This window comes from Columba livia, chromosome 5 (genome assembly GCF_036013475.1).
Source record: "Columba livia isolate bColLiv1 breed racing homer chromosome 5, bColLiv1.pat.W.v2, whole genome shotgun sequence".
Lineage (NCBI taxonomy): Eukaryota > Metazoa > Chordata > Aves > Columbiformes > Columbidae > Columba > Columba livia.
The window spans coordinates 48,248,708-48,271,472 of NC_088606.1; the positions used below are offsets into that span (position 1 = coordinate 48,248,708).

A 22,765-nucleotide genomic window follows, 5' to 3' on the forward strand; every position below is an offset into this window, starting at 1 on the left:
GCTTGCTAGAGCAATTTCCTGTGCTGCAGGTGAGAACAGCAGCATCACTTGTGCTTACAGTTCGTGGACCAGGCCATAGACCTGATCTGATATCCCCAGCACCTTAGTGGTGTAATGGAGAGGACTGAAGAAATGTCTTGTGCTGTCAGAACTGAATTGCTTCCTGTCTTCCTTTACTCTGAGCTCTGTGTTGTCTTATAAATCATAGGTTGCTGAAGCAGTGGCACTGACTGCACAGAGGTCACCAGTTTAACTCCCAGAAAGATTTTGATTGATACAAAATAAGCTGCAAAGCCTATATCCCCTTTAGGAAAAGTCACTGCATGTGTAGTTATTAAAAGGACGAAACCACACAACCTGCTGCCCCATCTTGTCTGGAAGCAGGTATTGGGTTGCATCCCACACCAAGTGTCAAATGGAAACCAGTCATTGGCATGACTGACTAGAAGTCACTCAACAGACTTCAGATGAGAAGGATGGGGGGCAGATGAAAGAGCATCAGAGTCTCTTAGGGATTAAACATACACTGGATCTAGTTAAATGAAAGCTTGTAGTTGAATTTCAATTATGCTTTACTTTCTGTAACCCCAAGCTCGCAATTTTTGACACAACATAGGGGGCTTTAACCTTTTGCAGTACTGTCCCATGTTGTTTGACTGAAGCCAGGAAAACAAGACTCCTTTAAAAAATAAAAATATTTTGTGCTCTTGAGTATCAGGTGTTTTCAAGGACAGTATATGGCACTTCCCCTGTTCCCTGGAGAGAGTCCAGCGCAGAGCCACAAAGATGATGAAGGGAGTGGAGTATCTCCCTTATGAGAAAAGGCTGAGGGAGTTGGGTCTCTTTAGGTTGGAGAGGAGGAGACTGAGGGGTGACCTCATTAATGTTTATAAATATGTAAAGGGTGAGTGTCACAAGGATGGAGCCAGGCTCTTCTTGGTGACAACCAATAACAAGACAAGGGGCAATGGGTACAAACTGGAACACGGGAGGTTCCATTTAAATTTGAGAAGGAACTTCTTTGTGATGAGGGTGGCAGAGCCTGGAACAGGCTGCCCAGGGAGGTTGTGGAGTCTCCTTCTCTGGAGACATTCAAAACCCACCTGGACGCCTTCCTGTGTAACCTCATCTGGGTGTTCCTGCTCCAGCAGGGAGGTTGGACTAGATGATCTTTCAAGGTCCCTTCCAATCCCTGACATCCTGTGATTCTGTGAATAGTACACAGCCTAACCATAGATCCCCCTAGGCTGCTTGCTTGTGGTTGCAACACTCAACAGCTGGTACAAAGATTCATATTTCTGTTATAACCAAAGTAATCAGTGTATTTAGCATGGAAGGACAAAGATAATCTATATATTAACTAGAACACAAACCTTTCTAGCAATTTTGATTTAAAAGTTTAACCCATAAGTCAACAGGCATGGTAAGATAATTCTTTAAGACGGCAAGGAATAAGTTTTGTAGTCAATGTGAGTTGAAACTGAATTCAACTGCTGATATGGATCCAGATGTGGACTTCGCTATGTATTCTTGTTTTGTTAAGATGGACTTCAAGCAGGGCATCAGATCCTTAACTCCTCAGGTGTTGAAGTTACTTTTGGCTATACTTCCTGTCTGCTAAAACCCACAATCAGTTTGGAAAATATTCTAAATGGAAATGATTTCTTTGTATTTTTGAGAGTAAATTATGTTCTACTCACCTCCCCTTAGAGCAGGCACAAAAAAAAAGGTGTGTGTTATTGCACAGTGGAATTTGTTGATATGAAATAGTACATTTACACATTCTGATACTAATTTATGCAAATATGTACAGTTTGATCTGTGTCACTGGTAGAATTGTGGTTTGCAAGAGCTTACCTGGCAGACCTAGGGTCGCCATGACCACTTAGAGCTTCCTAAGACCAACACCAAAGAAGTGCTCCTCAGGGGCAAAGCAACTCCAAAGATCTGGGATGACAAGATCCAAGACCTAAAAAACCCACCAGAACCGTGAATCCCAGAACTTATGTCTAAACTCTTAGATGAATGGCAGGAGAAATGTAAGTTGATATTAAACTTATTTAATTTAGGCTAATCTCTAAACACTGTTGGAGGTCACTGTAAATAATTTTTCTTCCACACACCTTTCTCACCACTTGAATACAGTTAAAGGAAAATGGTAAGAGTAAGTGATGAATGCTGGGAAAAGAACTGCCTATCCTTATAAATCCCCTCTCCAGGAAGTAAGAAAGAAGAACAAAAGTCTTTTTGACATGCATTAGGCCCTTTAGTGTATCTTCCTAACTTTTAACCAGAATATGTAATTTACCACAAGACACAAGCATCATGAGGAAAAATTGACAGGACCTCCATCCTATGAGACACCATGAACATCTTGCTTTTTTTCTATAGCTTGCTCTTTATCTCCGTGTCTTCATGATGGAACATGCATTCTAGACAAAAGCAGTACCTACAAATGCGCCTGTCTGGCTGGCTATACGGGGAATCGCTGTGAAAACTGTGAGTATGGGCACTGTGTGTATGACCAGTCTTCAGGGTTGTCACTGATGTAGGTCATTAATTATTAGGAATGTCAATAAGATGTAGGTTACGTCAGTCACAGTGTCAGAGAATGCACTGAGCTTCCTATGGCATTTTTTAAGACACATTGCTTGCAGTTTGTGAAGATTTGCACTGAGCTTTATATCTGTGTTTTAAAAAGTAAAATAGAATTGGAGCTGGGAAACAGCACACAAGAAATCTTGTAATGGACTAGCCTTATCAGACAGAGATATACCCGCCTGCTATTTTCCATTGTGTGGATCAGCTGTTCTCTTCTAAAAGCAGATAGCCCAGTGGAAACCTGTGCTTGATGCTCTAGCCAGAGTCAGGCCTAAGAAGTTTGTCTTCACTACAGCCACCTGAAAGATAGATTTCTGGCACCATGAATGACATAGACTTGAAATAAAAAAAACTGGAAAAGGGTAGATTCTGTCCACGTCTGTGTTGGCGGTCCTCACTGTATGTTTGTGCTGGTTTTGTACTGCCAAGTGAATTGTAAAATAACTAGGTTCAAATGCGTTCAAATAAATTGTCTGTTCTAGTGTTTTAATTCTTCATGCTTGAGCTAATGTCTTCATCTAACAGGTCTTGAAAGACCAAGAAGGAGTAAGAACTGTGTAGTATATGCTATAAGAAAGGCTATATAATCTCTACTAGCTGAAAGGAGCATTGTACAATATTTAAAGTCACTGAGCTAGAGCTCCAGGTGACCCTAGAGGATTTCAGTGATACTAGTGAAATCCATTTGGCATCATATTTGACCCAAGACAGAAAGCATGGCATACTGTGTCCTGCTGAGGCATTACTCTGGCTGTAAGGCACACAATGCTTTGCCTGCTTCCAGAGTTTTGAGTTCTGTGTCGGAGCAGCCAATACACACCAAACCTCACCAAAATATTTTCCCACATGTGCCATTGTCAGGAGTGGATTTCTGTCCTGTAATTGTTTTTACTTCATTGAGGGAGTTAAATCATAGTGACCTCCTTGCATGGATCATTTTGAGATAAGATGAAATGGAGAAATAAACTTAACAGCAAGAGTCAATTATACTGTTAAGCAGGTGTTCTTTATTGACAGCGCTGGGGAGCTCTGGGAATTATTCTCCATAAGTGCTCCAACGACTGGCCGCACTTGCGTTTCTTGTATTCACACAATTATTACATATTAGTTACAATTTTGTGAAATTTCTAACATACAATATATCTATACTAAGAAATACTTGATGAAGTTAGTTATAATTAGTTTCTTACTTACAATACATATATTAATTACTAGTCAAACATAAGCTAAGCACTCTGCTTCTAAACTATGTATTACTTAATTTTCTGTCTCCCTCTTGTCATGCAGAAGGATCTAAAACCTGAAAAATATCCCCTCATTTTGCAGGTGGTTAGAAAGCATTTATCATTTCAATTGGTTAATGACGGGTACATCTTTTGTAACTTAATCATGGTATACATTAATTTAGCAGCTTCTCTTCAAAGAGACCTTTCTATTTCTACAGATCCAGAAGCAGCTCATAAAACTTGACTCTTCTCCCAGCAGACCAGAGAAGAGGTAGTTTTACATTTTCTGTAAGTGTGAAAGAGTTTTGGCTGTGAACTGCATGCCACACTCTGCCAGACTGCAGATTCCTGGTATTTTTTTTCTGTAGGGAAGGAGTTACTGAAAATTGAGAGTTTCTGACCTAAGGGCTAATGTGGCTGGCTCTTCTGCTAAGTAGAAGTTGGTTAGCAGGTCATTTAGGGACTGGAAACTCTCAAGCTTTTTGCAACTGCTCAGTGAGATTAGTTTCATTCTTGTCTTTAAGGAAGAGTTTAAAAAATAGAATCTTCCAATTGGGTTCAGAACCAGCCTAAATTTAAAATTAATGAAATTTCCAGCAAACTTCAACCCTAGTTTTGGCAGGCTTCATGCTACAGTCAAGGCAAGAAGTGATGCTCACTTTCTTTTACTAGTTTTCTTCTATAATTTCAGTGTAGGAACTTCACACATGCAGCACACACAGCAAACAACAGAGGAGGTAGCAAAAAAGCAATAGGATGAGAGAATTCTGTCTTACTGTAAACAATGAAGGGTATAGGTAGTAACAGAATAAAAGGGAGGAGACACTTAAAATAGATACAGTAAGATTTTTAACTTGACAGGAATCCTATAGTTTGATTTGTGAAAGAAAAGTTTAGGTGGATAAAATACTGATACTTTATTATGTTTGTGGCTTTATGCTTGACTTTTGCTTATGCTAGGAAGCATTTTTTCCAGCACCTATATTGCTGCCTTCCATAACATAATTAAAGGTCGACTGCTATTTGTTTTTTGTTTGTTTTTTTAAATTTTTTTGTATGTGAATAGCCAACCTTGCAGTGGGAAAACATCATGGCAAATCTGTGTTCTCTCTGTCTTAAAATAATTTTTGCTTGAGGTATTTCCATTAGTTTTCCTAAAAGGTATCCTAAGTATTTCTCAGTGTTTGGAGGGAAAAAGGCAGAAAATTAAAGTTTGATTTGTTTTTTAAGCACAAACAGAAGAATTCTTTAAAAATTAGTCATGTAGTTTCCTGAACAGCATTTCAGTTTAAATGTTAAAGGCAGATTGTGTCATGCTCAGAATCTTTCTCCCTGTTAGGTCCTGCAGCAACAGCGCTGTCTTGTAAAGTATATTCAAGGGAAATATATTCATTTCTGCAGAAAACAATCATTAAATAGTCACTTTTAGAATATTGAGTATGACTTTGGACACTATGAGTCTAATTCTTTCTGTCTGTTTTTCTTGGAGCAAGTCAGCTGCAGTCCCATTAATGTCAATGGATTTATGTTGATGAAAAGTAAGTATAAGAGAGAAGGAAATTAGAGCTCCTTAATGTTAAGTGCATGTAGATTTGAGGTGATACAACAGAAGGTATCCAGATAGATCTGAGGGTTTTAAAGTAATCCAAGGGACATACTTCAGAGGAAGGGACACTGTGGGATTATCTCATTGAGGGATAAGTTAAGGCCAAATTAAAAAAAATCAAAAATTGACATTTCATGACAGAATCAGAAATCTTCTAAGTCCATCACTATTCCAAAGCAGCTTTGTCTTTTTGTCCATTACTGAGTTTAGTTTAAAGGTGTAGGAATCACCATTGGAATAATGGAAATCACCTTAATGAGATAAACCACAAGGAAACTATTTTTTCCTCTGTTATACTAAATTCCATTAATTTAACAGGATGATCAACATTAGTCAAGCTGCTTTCCTGGGGTTATATTCAGCCCTAATTGCTCTGTCAGTTACAATTTGCAATATTAATAAAATAATTAAAGGCACAGGTTGCTTATAAATAGCAGTCTCTTTTCTACTATGGTAGCCAGGAAATTGTATTTTTGTTTACCATTTAAGGGGCTGGTATAGTGATTTAAAGGCTTCAACAGCACGAAGTGAAATGCAGGCATCTATCTTTCTAACAGTTGTTAATATTTCTATCAGTCATGTTTCAGGGCAAGAAATATTTTATCTAAATATGTCTGATTTCACTCCGGAGACTGTTTAAAAAAAAAATATATACAAAATGCAAAAGCAAATGCTAACCAACAGAGAGAGATCTTCTCTTCTTTCTTCTGCCCTAAAACACAATAAAGTCCTAGAGACCAGCAACAAATAGCTGCTTACACATAAACATGCTTTGTTGCAGTGATAGAGGAAGTAGAGAAAACTAATTCCTGTTTTAAATGCTTGAGCTTCTTTCTGATCTTAAACTGAATTTTCAGTACCCCTGCATACCCCTCTCTGTGACCTCTCAACCATGCTGACATAATTGAGGTCAAACTCAGGCTTTTCTGTCTGAGTTCTGTGGATTTTAATGCAAATAATCCTGCAATCATAGGCATTAAAAAAATAAATAAATAAATAAAAGCAACAACAAAACCAGATCATCTTGTTCTCTTAGCCTGAAACAGAACAGAAGCTTCCTCAAAAGAAGCATGTTAGGGAAAAGCTAACAAGCTGACCAGTGGCCTCATCCTCTTTCCCTGCATGCTAAAAGCATCCACTCAAGTATTAAGAGTGTCAATGACAGTCTGACAACTACTTGTTCAACTCCAACTAAGAAAGTATTTTCCAAAGTTTCACTGTTGAGCTTGCCTGCTGAAGATGCAGCTCTAGAGAGAGGGTACTGCTGACATGCCATGGCAAATGCTTTCCCCCTCTGCCTGCCATCCTCCTAGGATGGGGTGTCCTAACTCAAGAGTCCTCCCAGGGCTTGCTGGCCCCAAAGCAAGGGACCTTGACCTCATCCTGCCTTGAAATTTCCTGTTATCTTTATTTCAAACAAAGCCAGGCAAACTAGAGTTCCTATGCAAACAAGAGGAACTCATGCTTAATAAGGATTTCAGGGCTCAGATCTGATTTCCATTTTTATTCTGTTTCTCACTCCTGTCTGCCAAGGAGAAGTTTGTTCTGCATCCTAATGAAGGGTCTAATCCAACTGACTAAGCTGTATAAACGAACTCCTTGCTGTAGGCTTTGATGTTGCTAGGGCTGGCCTTACTTGTTCCAACAGGCCTCTGAATATAGCTTTCAGGCCCTTCCTCACTGCTAATATAATCTCCTTCCATCCTCCTTGGACACATACAATTGTGACTTGGGCAGGTTCTTAGGGATGCCCTCACCCTTAATGGATGGACTGACATTTAAGATAGGGAGAAAGCATTAGCACTCCCTCAACCCCTGCCTTTTTCTGCTATAGGAGAAATGGGTTCAGCTGTCAGTGTTTGGCATAGGCTAGACTGGGTTTTAATCCCAGCAGCGTCAAGGATGGGGCACTGATGAAAGGTTCTGGACATTAAGTCTAGTTTTCTTACCTAACCGTGGACATCTAAGGCAGAGTCTTCTAAGGGAATACTTGGAGTGTTTTTTTCAAATTTTGCCAGAGAGATTCTCAGTAATAGGTTTCAAGGAGTGCCATAATCACTGTCTATAATCACTGGTATATATTGTGCCATTTGCAGCCCACATGTGTTAGACCATGCCTACACTGCATGATTACAGTGGAGAACTTCAGATATAACCAAATGCCCCTGAGCTCTTTCCTGCCACTCTGGCCTGGACTTTTGGTTGGTTGCTGGGTTTTGCTTATTCTTTCCAGTGGAAAATAGCTTATTACAGCTTTTTAAAAGGGGTGGAGTTCTTCCCCGCTTGTGTCAAAGAGATGAGATTAATGCCACTCTTTTTCCATCACATTTCCACTGTCCTCACTATAGTCTTGTGTGTATAGGGTGGGTGGAGCTGCTAGTTAGTGGCCCTTTTTCACTATCACAATCCAAGGATTTACCTGCCTTGAAACTCACACACTAGCAAAAACCTTTAACTGGAATGTGGCAGTTCTCATATTTTGCAGACCCATTAGGGGTTAAGGCTACAGCTTAAGCTGGTACTACCCTTTGGCCTGTCATGCAGCAATTCTGTAGTGTAAACACAGGCAGTATGGTATCAGAGGTGCCTTGTTCTCCAGGACCTCCCTGGGACTCCCTCTGAGAGGCATCATAGTATCACTACTTGTGCCATGAGCAGTATTACTTGGTTAAACTGCTCTTTATGTGCAGTCCTTATTATGAGATAATGCAGCAGTGAAGACATGGCCAGTGCAGTCATACAGGAAGATTCATCGACCCACCTGTCTCTGCAAAGCTAAGTAAGAAAATAGTACTTGCATTCATCAGAGAGGTTTTTAATAAGTCACCTTCAGAGTTCAGTTCTGGTGGGATAATGCTCTCTTTTTTTCTTCTGAACTGATCAGAAGAACATTGTGGTACTGGCAAGACATTTGCTAAGACATTATGCTTGCTGCCCCATACTGCCCCACAGTATACTGCTTTCCAGGAACACCATGTGTTTATGAGGTGAGATCTGTATTGTTTAGTGCTTAGTGCATGAATTTGAAGGGCTTGTCTTGAGATTAAGGTAAAGATTTCTGCTACCAGTTTTCACTTCAGTATATTTCCCGGAGTTTTCTCCCTTGGTTAGAAGGATGCTGGAACTGCTCACACAGCAACTGCCAAACCACCAAACATTATTTCTGGTGCTTAAGAGTAACCTAAGATCAGTTTTGAACTGTCTTAATTCACTGAGTGATAAACTAAACTGTTTGGCTCCTGTTACACAAATAGCCAAGATGCCACATAGGAGAACAGAAACACCTAAGAGGAAAACTAGGTTGATGGCTGAGGATGGAAATCGCTACACACATCTGAAGCAATCACTAAACAACTGCTGCTTGTGAATCATCCTGCAGAAAACTGGTCTCTAGGACTGCTCTGTCACTATGTCTGTTGGATTGAGCAAGTCATACAGTTTCTGAGAGGAAGTTGCTCATACCTTTTAGCAGTGTTTGGTATATTTTCATCATATTCATTATATTTTTATAGTGTCTTGAAACTCCAATGAGTAAGTGTAGATGACAGCAAGGCTGAAAGAGACATCTGTTTTATTGACAATTCTTCTCTTATCCTTTTGTTATTTTCTCAGTGTCTATTAACTAGCCAGTTTTTTTAGTTTTTCAGAAAGTGAAACATGTCTTGTAAAAAATCATGGTATTCTGCCCAGAGCATAGCCCCAGACATTGCTATAATATAAACAGATCAGAATTTGTCTGTTAAAGTAATCCATCCAAGGACAGGCCTGCCATAGGAAAAGAGGTGTATTTCTAAACCACATTAAATGGATTCACAGGGAGTCTCCATTTGTCCGAGCTGAAAACAACTCTGAACTTTTTCCTCATTCCGCTAACATGCCTTAGAGATAAAACCATCCATCAGATTCTCCCTGGTATGACTTGCTGTGTGGAACAACAAATCAGTGTTGCAGGAGGACAGGCTGGACCAAGCTAAATTCCAGGTATTCTTGCCACCCTGGATGGGACAAAGATACTTTTCCCTTTCATTTCATCACTGAATCTCTTAGGAGACTAAGTCTCCCTGACAGGTCTGCTCTAATGTGTGGCATAAATCAGCTCTTCAGCACAAAATAACTGCATGCAGGCAAAAAAAAAATATTCTGCATCACTAGCACACTTTAAGCTCACCCTCACCTTTTGCAAAGGTCAGAGAAAGCAGGGAGCTGGTATGTGGTTATAAGTTGCTGATGGATAGGTTTCCTGCCACCTAGCTGAGCGGGAGGAGATATATCTTTTGGGTTTTTTTTTGAGCTAGAAAAAATGAGATAAGGACCTGGAGTAGGATTTGGGATCTATGCCACTGACCACTCCTAGTCCTCTCTGAAGACTACTGATACATGGCTGCTGATGCAGAATGCACATTCTTGCAGTGCTTTGGGGTAATGTTAAAACTACTTTGAAAGTTTGCTGAAATAGCCAGCATGCTTAAATGCTGACAGTTTCATTCTTTACCCTGCAAAGTTCATTCAAAGACTTGGCTTCTCCTTGTGGATTTTACACTCAAACATCTGAGTCAGGCTACCTTACTTCCCTTTGTGGGCATGATTACATGCTGTTTGCAGCTGATACAAAACACTGCCAAGGCAGAATGGCCCCAGGTGGTAGGAATGATGACACAAATAACCAGGCAGTATCCCACTTGCTCTTTGTTATGGCTCCCATACTCCTCTTTAGTTTCTTCAAGAACTCAGGAACTGCATTTCACAGCCAATCAAATTGCCCTGTCACATCCTTAATACTCTCTCACTTTTAAACTTACTTTTGTTGTCTTTTTCCCTACACTTTCACCTCAACACTTGGTAATTTCCATCTCTTTGTTTTAAACAGGCAATGCCAGATCTTCCTTTCTTTCTGAAATCCAGCTCAGATCCCTGCAAAAGGCAGAATAAACCATTCTGTCAGTTACAGTGGAGTCAATATGTATCATTGAAAGGTGCTTTTCTGTTACAGTTAATGCACATTCACAAACATTGTTTTGAAGCAATATGCATTTCTTTTGAGTGTCTTTCTCATCCAGCGTTGCCTGGGTTTATCCCTGTTTAGCTGGAAATCTGTTGTCTCCAAAATGAAACACCTCAAGATGATTTACTCTCCTTTGTAATATGGTATAATAATGAGCATAGCAGATAGTGCTGTCTTTTGCAGTGTGATATTGTTATATTTTCCAAGGGACACATTGGGGGACTTTTTCTAAGTATTAGTTCTTACCACTGACAGAGAAAGTGAATATTAAAGATCATTAGGATTTCACTCAGTCCAGTACCCCATGCACAAACAGGCCCAGTTGTGTAATTAAATAGGCCATCCAAGTACCGGAAATGTTGTATCCAGAGACGCAGCTTTCTAAGGGCTAAGAACAAAGCTGATGAAGATCAAGTGGCTAATTGTAAGCAACAACCTCCAAATTGCCTCCGGATGAATAAATCACAGTGGGTGATCCAAGCATATTTTTACATTAATATGTTCTCATTCACAGAAGCAGGGAGCTGGAAAACATCAGGGGTGAGTTCCAGTTGGCTGGAAGGGAATTGAAAGATTTGGATTTCAGTACGGGTTACATCATAGTTTTGTGTAATTATTCCTAGCTGATGCAGAAGTGAAGAGGCCCAGCAAGCAAGACTGGAAATCTACTATCTCTGGTACTTGGGGTTAGCTGATCAGCTGCTCTTGTTATGGTTTTCTTTGACATTTTTCCAGGATTAATGGGAGGACTGGAAAAATGCAAACATGAGAGGATATTTGAACTTCTGGAGTATTGGGAATAAATTAAGGCAAAAAATCTTTGTGTTGAATTGTCTGTCCCAGCATTTCTGCATGAGCTGTGGCTGAAACTGGGCATGGAGTTGGGCGTATGCACCCTGGGGCATTACAAGGGGCATGAAGGAGGGTAGAGAGTTTCCTCCCTTTTGAAACACGGGTGACAGCAGAGATAGTTTATCCAAAATCTTCCCTTGCTAGCAACCTGAATGAAAGCTACTGCAATGCAGGGGGACGCTCTTAGGGAATAGTCCTTGTTACACCTCCAGGACTTGTATTTGATACTGAAGGCCAGTTTGTAAGTAACATTTGGGCACCTACTTGCTCTTTTAGTTACTAGGCTGATATAATAATATCTTAGCCTTGTTGGCTAAACTGCCTGTGATAACATAGAGGTTGGAGGTACCTCTGAAGACACCCACCTAAAGCCTCAGGCACTCATAGCTGAGTCTATGATGACAGGCATGACCAAGCAGAACACTGCTGTTTGGGTGTGTAGCTGTAGCTGTTCAGACCATTCTTGTTCTTCAAGGTCCAGGAATCTTCTTATTCCAGAAAAACACCGCCATCACTGCGAATACCTTTTTATCACAGTGGTTTCCTTGCCCTTTCCTGTACAAGATCTGCTGTAGCGTTTGCATGTATTTGTTCTCTGCTTTAAGAGTCTTTCTTTACAAAAAAATAATTTTTAACCCAAACCTGAACACTCTAAGCACGTCTTCTAATTTCTAGCTATAAAAATTGCAACCATGCTCCTTTTTTCACCTAAAATGCAGAGCCTGCCAGGTCTAGAAAGTAAAAGTTCTCAGGGGCGACAAAGACAAGCAAGCATGCTAGACATCACCAGCTCCCACAGGCATGACCTGTGTAAACATACACCACTCCCAGGAAGTATTTTTTTCAGAGAGCCCTAGAATCATAGAATGTCCCGAGTTGGAAGGGACTCACAAGGATCATCAAGTACAACTCCTGTCCCTGCATAGGACAGCCCCAAGTTTACATCATATGTCTGAGGGCGTTGTCCAGTATCTTCTTGATTACTGCCAGGCTTGGGGCCATGACTGCCTCCCTGGGGAGCCTGTTCCAGTGGTCCACTACCCTCTGGGGGAAGAACCTTTTCCTAATGTCCAACCTAAACCTTCCCCAGCACATCTTCCTGCCATTCCCTCGAATTCTGTCATTTGTTGTGAGAGAGATCCGCGCCTACCCTTCTTCCTCCCCTTGTGAGGAAGCTATAGGCTACAATGAGGTCTCCCCTCAGTTTCCTGTTCTCCAGGCTGAACAAACCAAGTGACTTTAGCTGCTCATACAGCTTCCCCTCTGAACCCTTTACCAACTTTGTAGCCTTCTTCTGGACACTCTTCAGTAGCTTTATATCCTTTTTATAGTGTGGCATCCAGAGATGCACACAGTGCTCCAGGTGAGGCCACACCAGTGCAGAGTAGAGTGGGACAATCACCTCCCTCGCCTGGTTGGCAACGCTGTGCTTGATGCACCCCAGGACACAGCCCTCTTGGCTGCCAAGGCACACTGTTGGCTCATGTTCAACTTGCCGTCAATCAGAACCCCCAGATCATTCTCCACAGAGCTGTTCTCCAGCATCTCATCCCCCAGCCTGTATGTACAGCCAGGGTTGCCATGTCCCAGGTGCAAAATCTGGCACTTGCCCTTGTTGAACTTCATGTGGCTGGTGATTGCCTAGGTCCCCAATTTGTCGAGATCTCTCTGAAGTTCCTCCTTTGTGTCACTGGCAAACTTACTTAGTATTCCCCCAAGTCATGTGTCTAAGTCATTTATGAGGATATTAAAGAGTACTGGCCCAAAGATGGATCCCTATGGAACCCCATTAGTGACTAGTCACCAGCATGATATAACCCCATTTAATAGAACCTTTTGAGCCTGGCCTATCAGCCAGTTACATGTGCATATGTGCATGGAAAGTAAATACACTTGCAATCCTGCGAGGGTCCTTTTACTCACACCCGTGGCGGCAAGGCAAGCAGAGTCTCCATCCCGGAGAGAGGGCTGTCGGTGGCAGCATCTTGCTCGTGCTCTGAGAGACCTGCGACAATGGGCGGAGTCTTGACGAGAGTCCCATTTTTTTATAGGCTGATCAGATCAGATCAGATCAGATCAGATCTCAGCCTCAAACAGCAGAGAGGGAGATGTGCCTACTCCTTACATACTGAAGGAGGGAGGGGGAGAGAGGGGAGTATGCATCCTGCCACAGATCCCTGTTGCCCTTCTTGTAAACTGGGATGCTTGTCAGCTTCCAGTCATCAGGGACCTCTCCAAATTCCCAGGAGCATTGAAAAATCACAGAGAGAGATCTTGCTATGACATCAGCCAGCTCTTTAAGTACCCTTGGATGAATCCCATCAGGCTCCATTGACTTGTAGGGACCTAGCTGGAGTAGCAAATCCTGTACAAGTTCTAGATTGACTAGGAGTTTATTGCTCATGCAGCTATGGTTCGCTAGCCTAGGGCTATGGGCGCCCTCCAATCCATCTTCGGTGTTGCAGACTGAGGTGAAAAAAGCATTAAATATCCCTGTTTTGTTTATATCCCTGTTAATAAGGTGACCATGCTCATCGAGTAATGGGCCAATGTTATTTCTGGTTTGCCTTTTGCCATTAACATACCAAAAAAAGCCTTTTTTATTGTCCTTCACACTACTGGCCAGCTTCAATTCTAATTGAGCTCTGGCCACATGAATTCCTTCCCTACAGTGGTGAGCAGCATCTCTATAGTCCTCCCATGCTGCCTGACCTTGCTTCCACTGACCATGTAATTTCTTTTTTCACCGTATTTCAAGAAGAAGATCCCTGCTCAACCAAGCTGGATTTATGCCTCACCTGCTAGATTTTGAGCATTTTGGAATTGCCTGTGCCTGGTCCTGTGCTTTTGGTAGGTGGTACTTAAAAAGTGACCAACACTGATGGACCCCAGCACCTTCAAAAGCTTCTTCCCAGAGAATCTTACTAAGTAGTTCTCTGAGCAACCTGAAGTCTGCTCTTCTCCTATCTAGAGTTTAGGCCTTGCTGGCAGTTTTCCTCCTATTAGCACAGATTTTGTACCTGACTGCTTTGTAGTCACTGTGGCCAAGGCAGCTACCAATTGCCACTTCTCCCATAAGACCCTCTCTGTTAGTGAGTAGCAAATCTAGGAAGGCACCTTTCCTGGTCAGTTCCCTTGGTATCTGTACCAAGAAATTATTGTCCAGATGCTTTAGGAATCTTCTGGACCTTTTGGTGCCAGCTGTGTGATATTCCCAGTAGTCATCTGCCAAGTTGAAGTCCCCCATAAGGAGAAGGGCAGATGACTTGGAGGCTTTGCTTAGTTCCTTAAAGAATAACTCACCAGAGTTGTCATCCTGGCTGGGTGGCCTATAGTAGACACCCACAACGACTTCTGCTTTATTTTTCTGTCCCTTAATCCTTACCCAGAGGCTCTCAGCTTTGCCATGGCAAACTGCCAGCTCCATGCATTCCAGCCCCTCCGCTACATACAGTGCCACCACCCCACCTCTCCTACCCTGCCTATCACTTCTGAATAGCCTGTAGCCATCCATCATGGCACACCAGTTACAGGACTCATCCCACCAGGTTTCACTAATGCCAGTTATATCATATCCCTGGGACCGGGCCAAGGCTTCTAATTCATCTTGCTTTTTCCTCGTGCTACGTGCATCAGTGTAGCAGCACTTCAACTGTGGTTGATTGTGCCCTTCACCTCATGGCACAGTTTGAGGAGTCTCACTGTCTCCTCAAGCTTTTGTGTGCCATTCCACTGCTCATTACTGACTGGCCTGTTATTGCCCTGTCACAGTTTAGCCCCAGTCCCCTGCCAGCCAGCAGCTAAAAACACTACCTGTTTGCTCACCTCCCTCCTGTCCCTAGTGGGACAAAGAGGACAATCAGAAAACAAAGGCAAAACTCATGGGTTGGGATAAGAACAGTCTAATAGAACAGCAAAGACAAAAAATAGAAAAACAAGCAAACAAACAAACAAAAAATCCCAGCAAACAAAACAAACAAACAAAAATAAAACAAAAACTAACAAACCGTAACAACAATAATGCAGTAATGAAAGAACCTACAAAAGCGGTGGGCACACAGCACAACCTGATCTGTGTGGCAGTCACACCATGCAGCAGCACCCCCTTTTGCAGCAGTGAGCAGGCTCCTACTGCAGCTCACGCTGATACTCTCCCATCACCCTGGCAACAGCTCATGGTGAAACTGCTCTTCCCTCTGCTTTAAACCGCAACTCACACCCAAAATACGAAAGCACCAAAACATGCAGTCAAGAAGAAGCTGATTTGGACTGCCCTGGACCGCCAACCAGCAGGAGAGTGAGCACACCCCCGGCTTCTCTTGACTTTATAACTGAGCTTGAACTTATGTGGTATAGAATATCTGGATGTCCAGGCAGTGTAGTAATTAACCCCGTCTTGACTGACCCAGCACATTCCACTCGTTATTCTATACCATTTATGTCATGCTCAGTTCATACATGTACCCACACACTTCAACTAATTACTACCATCTGAAATACGTATACACACATATATACACACAAATAGTTTCTTCCTTAGTTCACGGCATAGTCTCATTCCTTTGAAATGTTGAGTCCACTATTTTGTCATGTTGGTGTGCTGTATTGCTGAATGCTGCATCTGGAACACATAGCTCCTGCTCATGTTTTGCAGGTCAAAGGCATTGACCTCGAGGTGGTGGGTGGTTATCAGTTCTTGGAGCAAGCTTTGGTTCCATCTTTGCTGCACTTTGTTGAGTTTTGTTGAAGTTCATTCTTCATTAACCTGAAAGATACTTACTGAATATTGTTAACCTGGTGTATAGTGTTATGCAGCAATTAACATCATACAATTCACATCATGGGAGTATTCTCACCCAAAATCAAATCTCCCTGAGGTACACATTGGACTCTTCCATCCTTCAGCATTACCCACCAAGGGCATCCAGGTCCCTGAGCAAAAGCAATCCCACGGATGGGTTTGCCTTTGCCCAAGGCAGGAGTAACCAAGACTGTTTTCCCCAACACATTCTTCATTCACGCCACAGGGACTTTATACCTCTCTACAGTGTGTGAAAACTTCAATTGGGCAGGGCCAGGTGGATTGGTAGATCCTCTGGTGTTAACTAACCAGGTGGCCTTTGGTAAATTTGAATCCCAGTTTCTGAAAGTTCCACCACCCATTGTTCTTAGTGTAGTCTTTAACAGTCCATTGTACCATTCAATTTTCCCAGAGGCTGGTGCATGATAGGCAATGTGATACACCTACTCAATGCCATGCTCTTTGGCCCAACTGTCTGTGAGGTTGTTCCGGAAATGAATCTCATTATCTGACTCACTTCTCTCTGGGGTGCCATGTCACCATAGGACTTAATTTTCCAGGTTCAGGATACTGTTCCAGGCAGTGGCATGGGGCACAGCATATGTTTACAGCCATCTGGTGGTTGATTCCACCATAGTGAGCACATAGGGCTTGACATGTCAGGTTTGTGGGAATGTAATATAGTCAATCTGCAAGGCCTCCCCATATTTATACTTCAGCCATTGCCCCCATACCACACAGGTCTTAACCACTTGGCTTGCTTGATTGTAGCGCATGTTTCACAATGGTGAATAGCCTGTGCAATAGTGTTCATGGTCAAGTTCACCTCTTGATCACAAGCCCATCCATATGTTGTATCCCTTCCTTGATGAAGAAATGGGCCCACTGAGCCCACTCAGTCCCTAAGTGGGCCCACTGAGCTATAAATAATTCACATTTGGGTTCCAAGTCCAAATTTACCTGAGACACTTTAATCTTGGCAGCTCAATCTGCCTGATAGTTGTTTCGATATTCTTCAGTGCAACAACTTTTAGGCACATGGGCATCTACGTGGTGCACTTTTACAGACAGGTTCTCTGGTCAGGCAGCAATATCTCACCACAATTCAGCAGCCCAGATGGGTTTGCCTCTGTACTGCCAGTTGTTCCTCTTCCATTGCTGTAACAACCCCCACGGGGCATTTGCCACCATCCATGAGTCAGTGTAGCGATAAAGCACCAGCCACTTTTCTCATTCAGCCATGTCTAAAGGCAGTTGGATTTCCTTTACCTCTGCAAACTGACTTGATTCACCTTGTCCTTCAGTGGCTTCTGCAACTCGCCTTGTGAGAGAAAGAAAGAAAGAAAGAAAGAAAGAAAGAAAGAAAGAAAGAGAGAAAGAAAGAAAGAAAGAAAGAAAGAAAGAAAGAAAGAAACCAAAGAAAAAAGAAAAATGAAAGAAAGAAAGAAATTAAAAATGAAAGAAAGAAAGTAAGAAATAAAGAAAGAAAGAAGAAAGAAAAAAGAAAGAAAAAAGAAAAAAGAAAGAAAAAAAGAAAAAAGAAAGAAGAAAGAAAGGAAGAAAGAAAGAAAGTAAGAAAGTAGGAAAGAAAGAAAGTAGGAAAGAAAGAAAGAAAGAAAGTAAGAAAGAAAGTAGGACAGAAAGAAAGAAAGAAAAAAGAAAGAAAGAAAGAAAGAAAAAAGAAAGAAAGAAAGAAGGAAAGAAAGAATAAAAAAAGAAAGAAAGAAAGAAAGAAAGAAAGAAAGAAAGAAAGAAAGAAAGAAAGAAAGAAAGAAAGAAAGAAAGAAAGAAAGAAAGAAAGAGAGAAAGTAGGAAAGAAAGAAGGAAAGAAAGAAAAAAGAAATCAGATTTCCAGCAGATTTCCGGCAGAAACGCAGCGGATTTCCACATCCGATGCTTTTCCACAATACAACAGGACCCATCAGTGAACACGGCATATTGCTTCTCATTCCGGGTAACTTATATGGTGGGTCCTCTTCAGCACGTCACCTCTTTTTCTGGTAATGCTCTGAAATCCTTACCCTCTGGCCAGTCTGTGTTCACTGCTAAGATCTTTGGGTGATCAAGGTTCCCCATTCAAGCCAGTTGTGTGATCAATGTTACCTACTTACTCCATGTGGCATCAGTTGCATAATGAGTGGAGGAGACCTTCCCTTTGAATGTGCAGCCCAACACTGGCAGTTGAGGTGCCAGCAGGAGCTGTGCTTCAGTACCAGCCACTTCAGAAGCAGCTCAAACCCCTTCATATGTAGCCAGGGCCCAACTCAAAGTCATTCTTCTTCTGGGTCACCTGATAGAGAAGGCTCCCAATCTCACTGTAGTTTGGAATATACATTTTCCAAAAACCCACAACCCCCAAGAAAGTCTGTGTCTCCTTTCCATTAGTTGGGGCAGACATAGCTCCTGTTTGGTTGACCACATCCGTTGGAATTTGGTAACATACATCCTGACATCTTACTCCTAAAAACTGATCTCCTGTGCAGGTCCCTTGACTGTGCTTTGGTTTATAGCAAAACAGGCTTGCAGAAGAATCCGGATTTTCTTTTCACTTTTCTCAAAAACTTCCTCTGCTGTGTTGCCCAACACAATGATGTCATCCATGTACTGCAGGTGTTCCAGAGCTTTGCTCTGCTCCAGTACAGTCTGGATCAGTCCATGGCAAATGGTGGAGCTGTGTTTTCACCCCATGGAGCAGTCGATTCCATGTGTGCTGGGCGCCCCTCCAGGTGAAAGCAAATGTGTTCTGCACTCTGCTGCTAAAGGAATTGAGAAAGGTGCATTAGTGATGTCGGTTGTGGCATACCACTTGGCTGCCTTCGACTCAGTTCATATCACAGCTCTAGCATGTCTGGCACGGCAGCACTTAATGGTGGTGTGACTTCATTCAGGCCACGGTAGTCTACTGTTCATCTCCACTCTCCACTGGATTTCCGCACTGGCCATATGGGACTGTTAAAGGGTGAGTGAGTCTTACAGATCACTCCTTGGCTCTCCAGTTGACGAATCAACTTATGGATGGGAATCAGAGAGTTTCAGTTAGTGCAACATTGCTGCTGGTGCACTGTTGTGGTAGCAATTGGCACCTGCTGTTATTTGACCCTCAGCAGTCCTACAACAGAAGAGTCTTCCGAGAGACTGGGCAAGGTAGACAGCTGTTTAATGTCCTCTGTCTCCATGGCTGCTATGCTAAAATCCTACTGGTACCCTTTTGGGTCCTTAAAATGTCCTCTTATGAGGCAATCTATATCAAGGATGCACAGAGCATCTGCACCAGTTACAATGGGGTGCTTTTGCCACTCCTTTCCAATCAGGCTCACCTCAGTGACTAATACAGTCAAGTGTTGGGATCCCTCAGTCACTTCAGAAATGCTGATGGGTTCTGCCCCTTCATATTTTGATGCATTTAGAGTACATTTGGTCCTGGTGTCCACTAGAGCCCTGTACTCCTGTGACTCTGGTATCCCAGGCTATCAAATCCACACAGTTCAAAAAACCTGGTTATCCCTCTTCTTCACCTGGCTGGAGACAGGGCCTCTCTAATCCTGGTACTGGTACTCACTGCTTCCTCTTTGCAAGAATGAATCAGAAGTCCTTTCAAGAAGGTCAGAAGCAAGATCAGCTCTTCTACTTTGTTTGGGGAACTGCCCACTGGGAACTGGGGCAGCATTTTCCTGACAGAATCCCCCTTGTGGCTGTCTTTCCTTTCAACTCTTGTAACCATGCCTCCAGGACCATCCCACCTCCTCATGTTCTCTCCATGGTCATGCAGGAAAAACCACAGGGTGCCCTGTTTTTTATACCCTCTGTCTTTTCTCTCTTGATTGGAGAGATGCTCATTCCAAGTGAGTTGAGACCCTAGGCCATACAGATGGGGAGTGGAACTTGTCTTCAAAATGCTGGAACTCTTGGGATAATTTCTCAGCTAGTGCATCTGGCAGTTTCTCCACAGCCGAGACACAAGCCCAAAGGGAGGATGATAGACTTCTCTCATATCATTGGGGCTGGCCAGCCAATTCATCCATTGTTTGTTCCTTGCCTTCTTTCCAGGACATTACTGCCAATGAGCTGACACAGGATGATGGTGCACTCTGCAGGAATTTCATTGGGATCTGTGGGTAAATCACCATTATTGGTGTTATTATAAATCACCTCCAGAACAGCTAATTCCTTCAAGTACTGGATACCTTTTTTCATGGTGGTCCACTTGCCTGGGTGACAGGTAACATCTTCCTTGAAGGGGTACATTTCCTTCACATGTGACAGAAATTGCCTCCAGAGGCTGAGGGTTTGTGTCTTTCTTCCAACTGCCTTGTCAATGCCCCCATCCCTAGACAGGAATCCTAGTTGCTTGGCTTCCCTATCCTCTAGTTCCATGCTACCGGCACCATTATTCCATCCCAGCATCAGAGCAGCCAAGTAACAAAGTGCTCGCCATCCCAGCAGCTGAAATCTTTTTGCATATCTCACAGCTCACCTGGGGATAGAGATCAGGTGATTATCTTTGGTTCTGCCTCCTCCTGTTCTTGCTATGGGGCTGGGTCATCATCTTGTCTCACTAAGCAAACCGATTTCTTTATGTATTTCTTTTTCTGGAGAGGGGCAACTGATACACAGGTTGGTTCTTTGATTCAGCTGCAGCACCTGCTGCCTGGGTTTGGGTAGCCACAGTGCCTGTTACTGCGGTCTGAGCAGCTGCAGTGTTCGGCACAAGGGTAGGAGTAGCTGTAGTGACTGTTGTTTTGCTACCTGCCTCTTCACCCTGGGGGTGCTGTATGGTGTTGAGCAGCATTTGGTATATACCGGCCAGGGCCCACCACAGTGCTGTAAGTTGTGCTTCTTTGAAGTAGCAAGAGCATTTTCCTTTTAGATATTCTGTCATCTCATCAGGTTCCTGCAGTTGTTCTGGAGTGAAACTCCAAACCACACACCATTCCACCCATGATCATCCAACCTCAGGGCAAATCTATGTGTGATATACTTAACACGTCTTTTTATAAACCTGTATATGACCTGGCACGTATTCAGAAGAGGTAGCAACAAGAGCATGTTAGCTTGAATATCCCCAGGGTGTCCAAAATCCTCAAAAACTGTTGCACCTAAGCCAGAGGAGAAAAGGAAGGTGAAGAAACGAGGGAAAATTCCTCCCCCCGCTATCTTCTCCACAGACTAGGTGCAATTACTAATCAATTCCGAGAGGTGGCACCCGAGGTATGGAAACATCAATAATATCTTATAAAAATACCAATAAAAGCATGTAAGAAATGAGATCACCATCTCATAGGCTTTTATCATACAGGGCAGCAATATGATAAACCAAATCCTTTCCCCAGATGTAATAAACAGCACTGCACGGAACACATAGGGCACATTGGAATTCAGGTGGCACAGCCACATGGACAAAGAAACATTGTGACCACTTAACTAATAGAGTAAACTTTAATACACTCTGGTCAGCCCTGTCATTATCCCAGCCCTTTTATTTTCTCTTGCCTGGCTCGCCGAAAAGGACTGTCATAGTTTAGCCCAAGCTCCAGCTCCCCACCACCCCCCTGCCCCAGCTGGCAGCTGGAACCACTTGCTGCTTGTGCACACCTCCCCGGCCCCTGGTGGGAAGAAGAAGAAGAGAATCAGAAAATAAAGGCAAAACTCGTAGGTTGAGATAAGAACAGTTTAATGAAACAGCCAAGGAATAAAAAGGAACAAGCTGTAATGACAACAATGATGAAAGAACCTACAAAAACAATGGGCACACAGCACAACCTGATCTTCACGGCCACACCACAGAGCAGCCCCAGCTTTGCAGCGGTGAGCAGGCTCCTCCTGCAGCTCACGCTGAAACTGCTTTCTCCCCCGGCCTGAAATATAAAAGCACCAAACTTGTTGATGGAGAAGAAGCCGATCTGGACCACCACTGGTCACTAGCCAGCAAGTGAGCGAGTGCACCCCTGGCTTCTCTTGGCTTTATAACTGAGCTTAACCTTATATTGTGTACATTATCTGAATGTCCTGGCAGTGTAGGAATTAATCCCATCTTGACTGACCCAGCACATGCCACCTTCCCCCTTCCAATGTAGTTTAAACCCCTATCAATCAGCCTTGCTAGCCTCTGAGCAAACACCTTTTTCCCCCTTTTGGGAGAGGTGCCTCCCATCGGATGTCAGAAGACCTGGCGAAGAACTGATCATCCCATAGTCAAAAAAGCCAAAGTTCCATCAGTGACACCAATCTCAGAGCCACGTGTTGATTAGTTGTACCTCCATTTTCCATTCTATATTCCTGCCTGTTATTAAAAGGAGGAAAAAAAACACCTGAGCACCTGAGCCATTGATCAACCACCCGAAAGCTCTGAAATTCCTTTTGATTGCCTCAAGACTTCTTTTTCCTACCTCTTCCCTGCCGACATTAAGGACCAACAGTGGGTAATAGTCAGGGGACCTTGCCAGCCCCGGGAGCTGTTGAGTAACATCTCTTATCCTGGCCCCAGGGAGGCAGCAGACTTCCCTGTGGGTTGGGTCAGATCTGCATATTGGTCTCTCTGTTCCCTTCACAAGGGAGTTGCCTATGCCAACTACCCTTCTTTTTTCTTTACATGTGTGGTTTTAATGGGTTTGCTGGGTTTCATGTGGGGCATAGGTTGCCTAGAGGACCCCTCCTTCCCAGAAGCGTCTCCATCAGCA

At 42.9% G+C, this 22,765-nt stretch overlaps 1 protein-coding gene across 12 annotated transcripts in view; it reads left to right on the top strand.

Annotated features, from left to right (window-relative positions):
- Positions 1 to 22,765, top strand: part of PAMR1 (peptidase domain containing associated with muscle regeneration 1) — a 108,855-nt gene that overhangs the window by 56,031 nt on the left and 30,059 nt on the right. For 9 of the 12 annotated variants that reach the window (XM_065064861.1, XM_065064862.1, XM_021284556.2 and 6 more), the window contains one exon: positions 2,392 to 2,499. The exons of the other annotated variants lie outside the window; for them this stretch is intronic. In XM_065064861.1, coding sequence (XP_064920933.1) covers positions 2,392 to 2,499 — 108 coding nt within the window. The remainder of the gene's footprint in view (positions 1 to 2,391; positions 2,500 to 22,765) is intronic. 12 annotated transcript variants of the gene reach the window in all.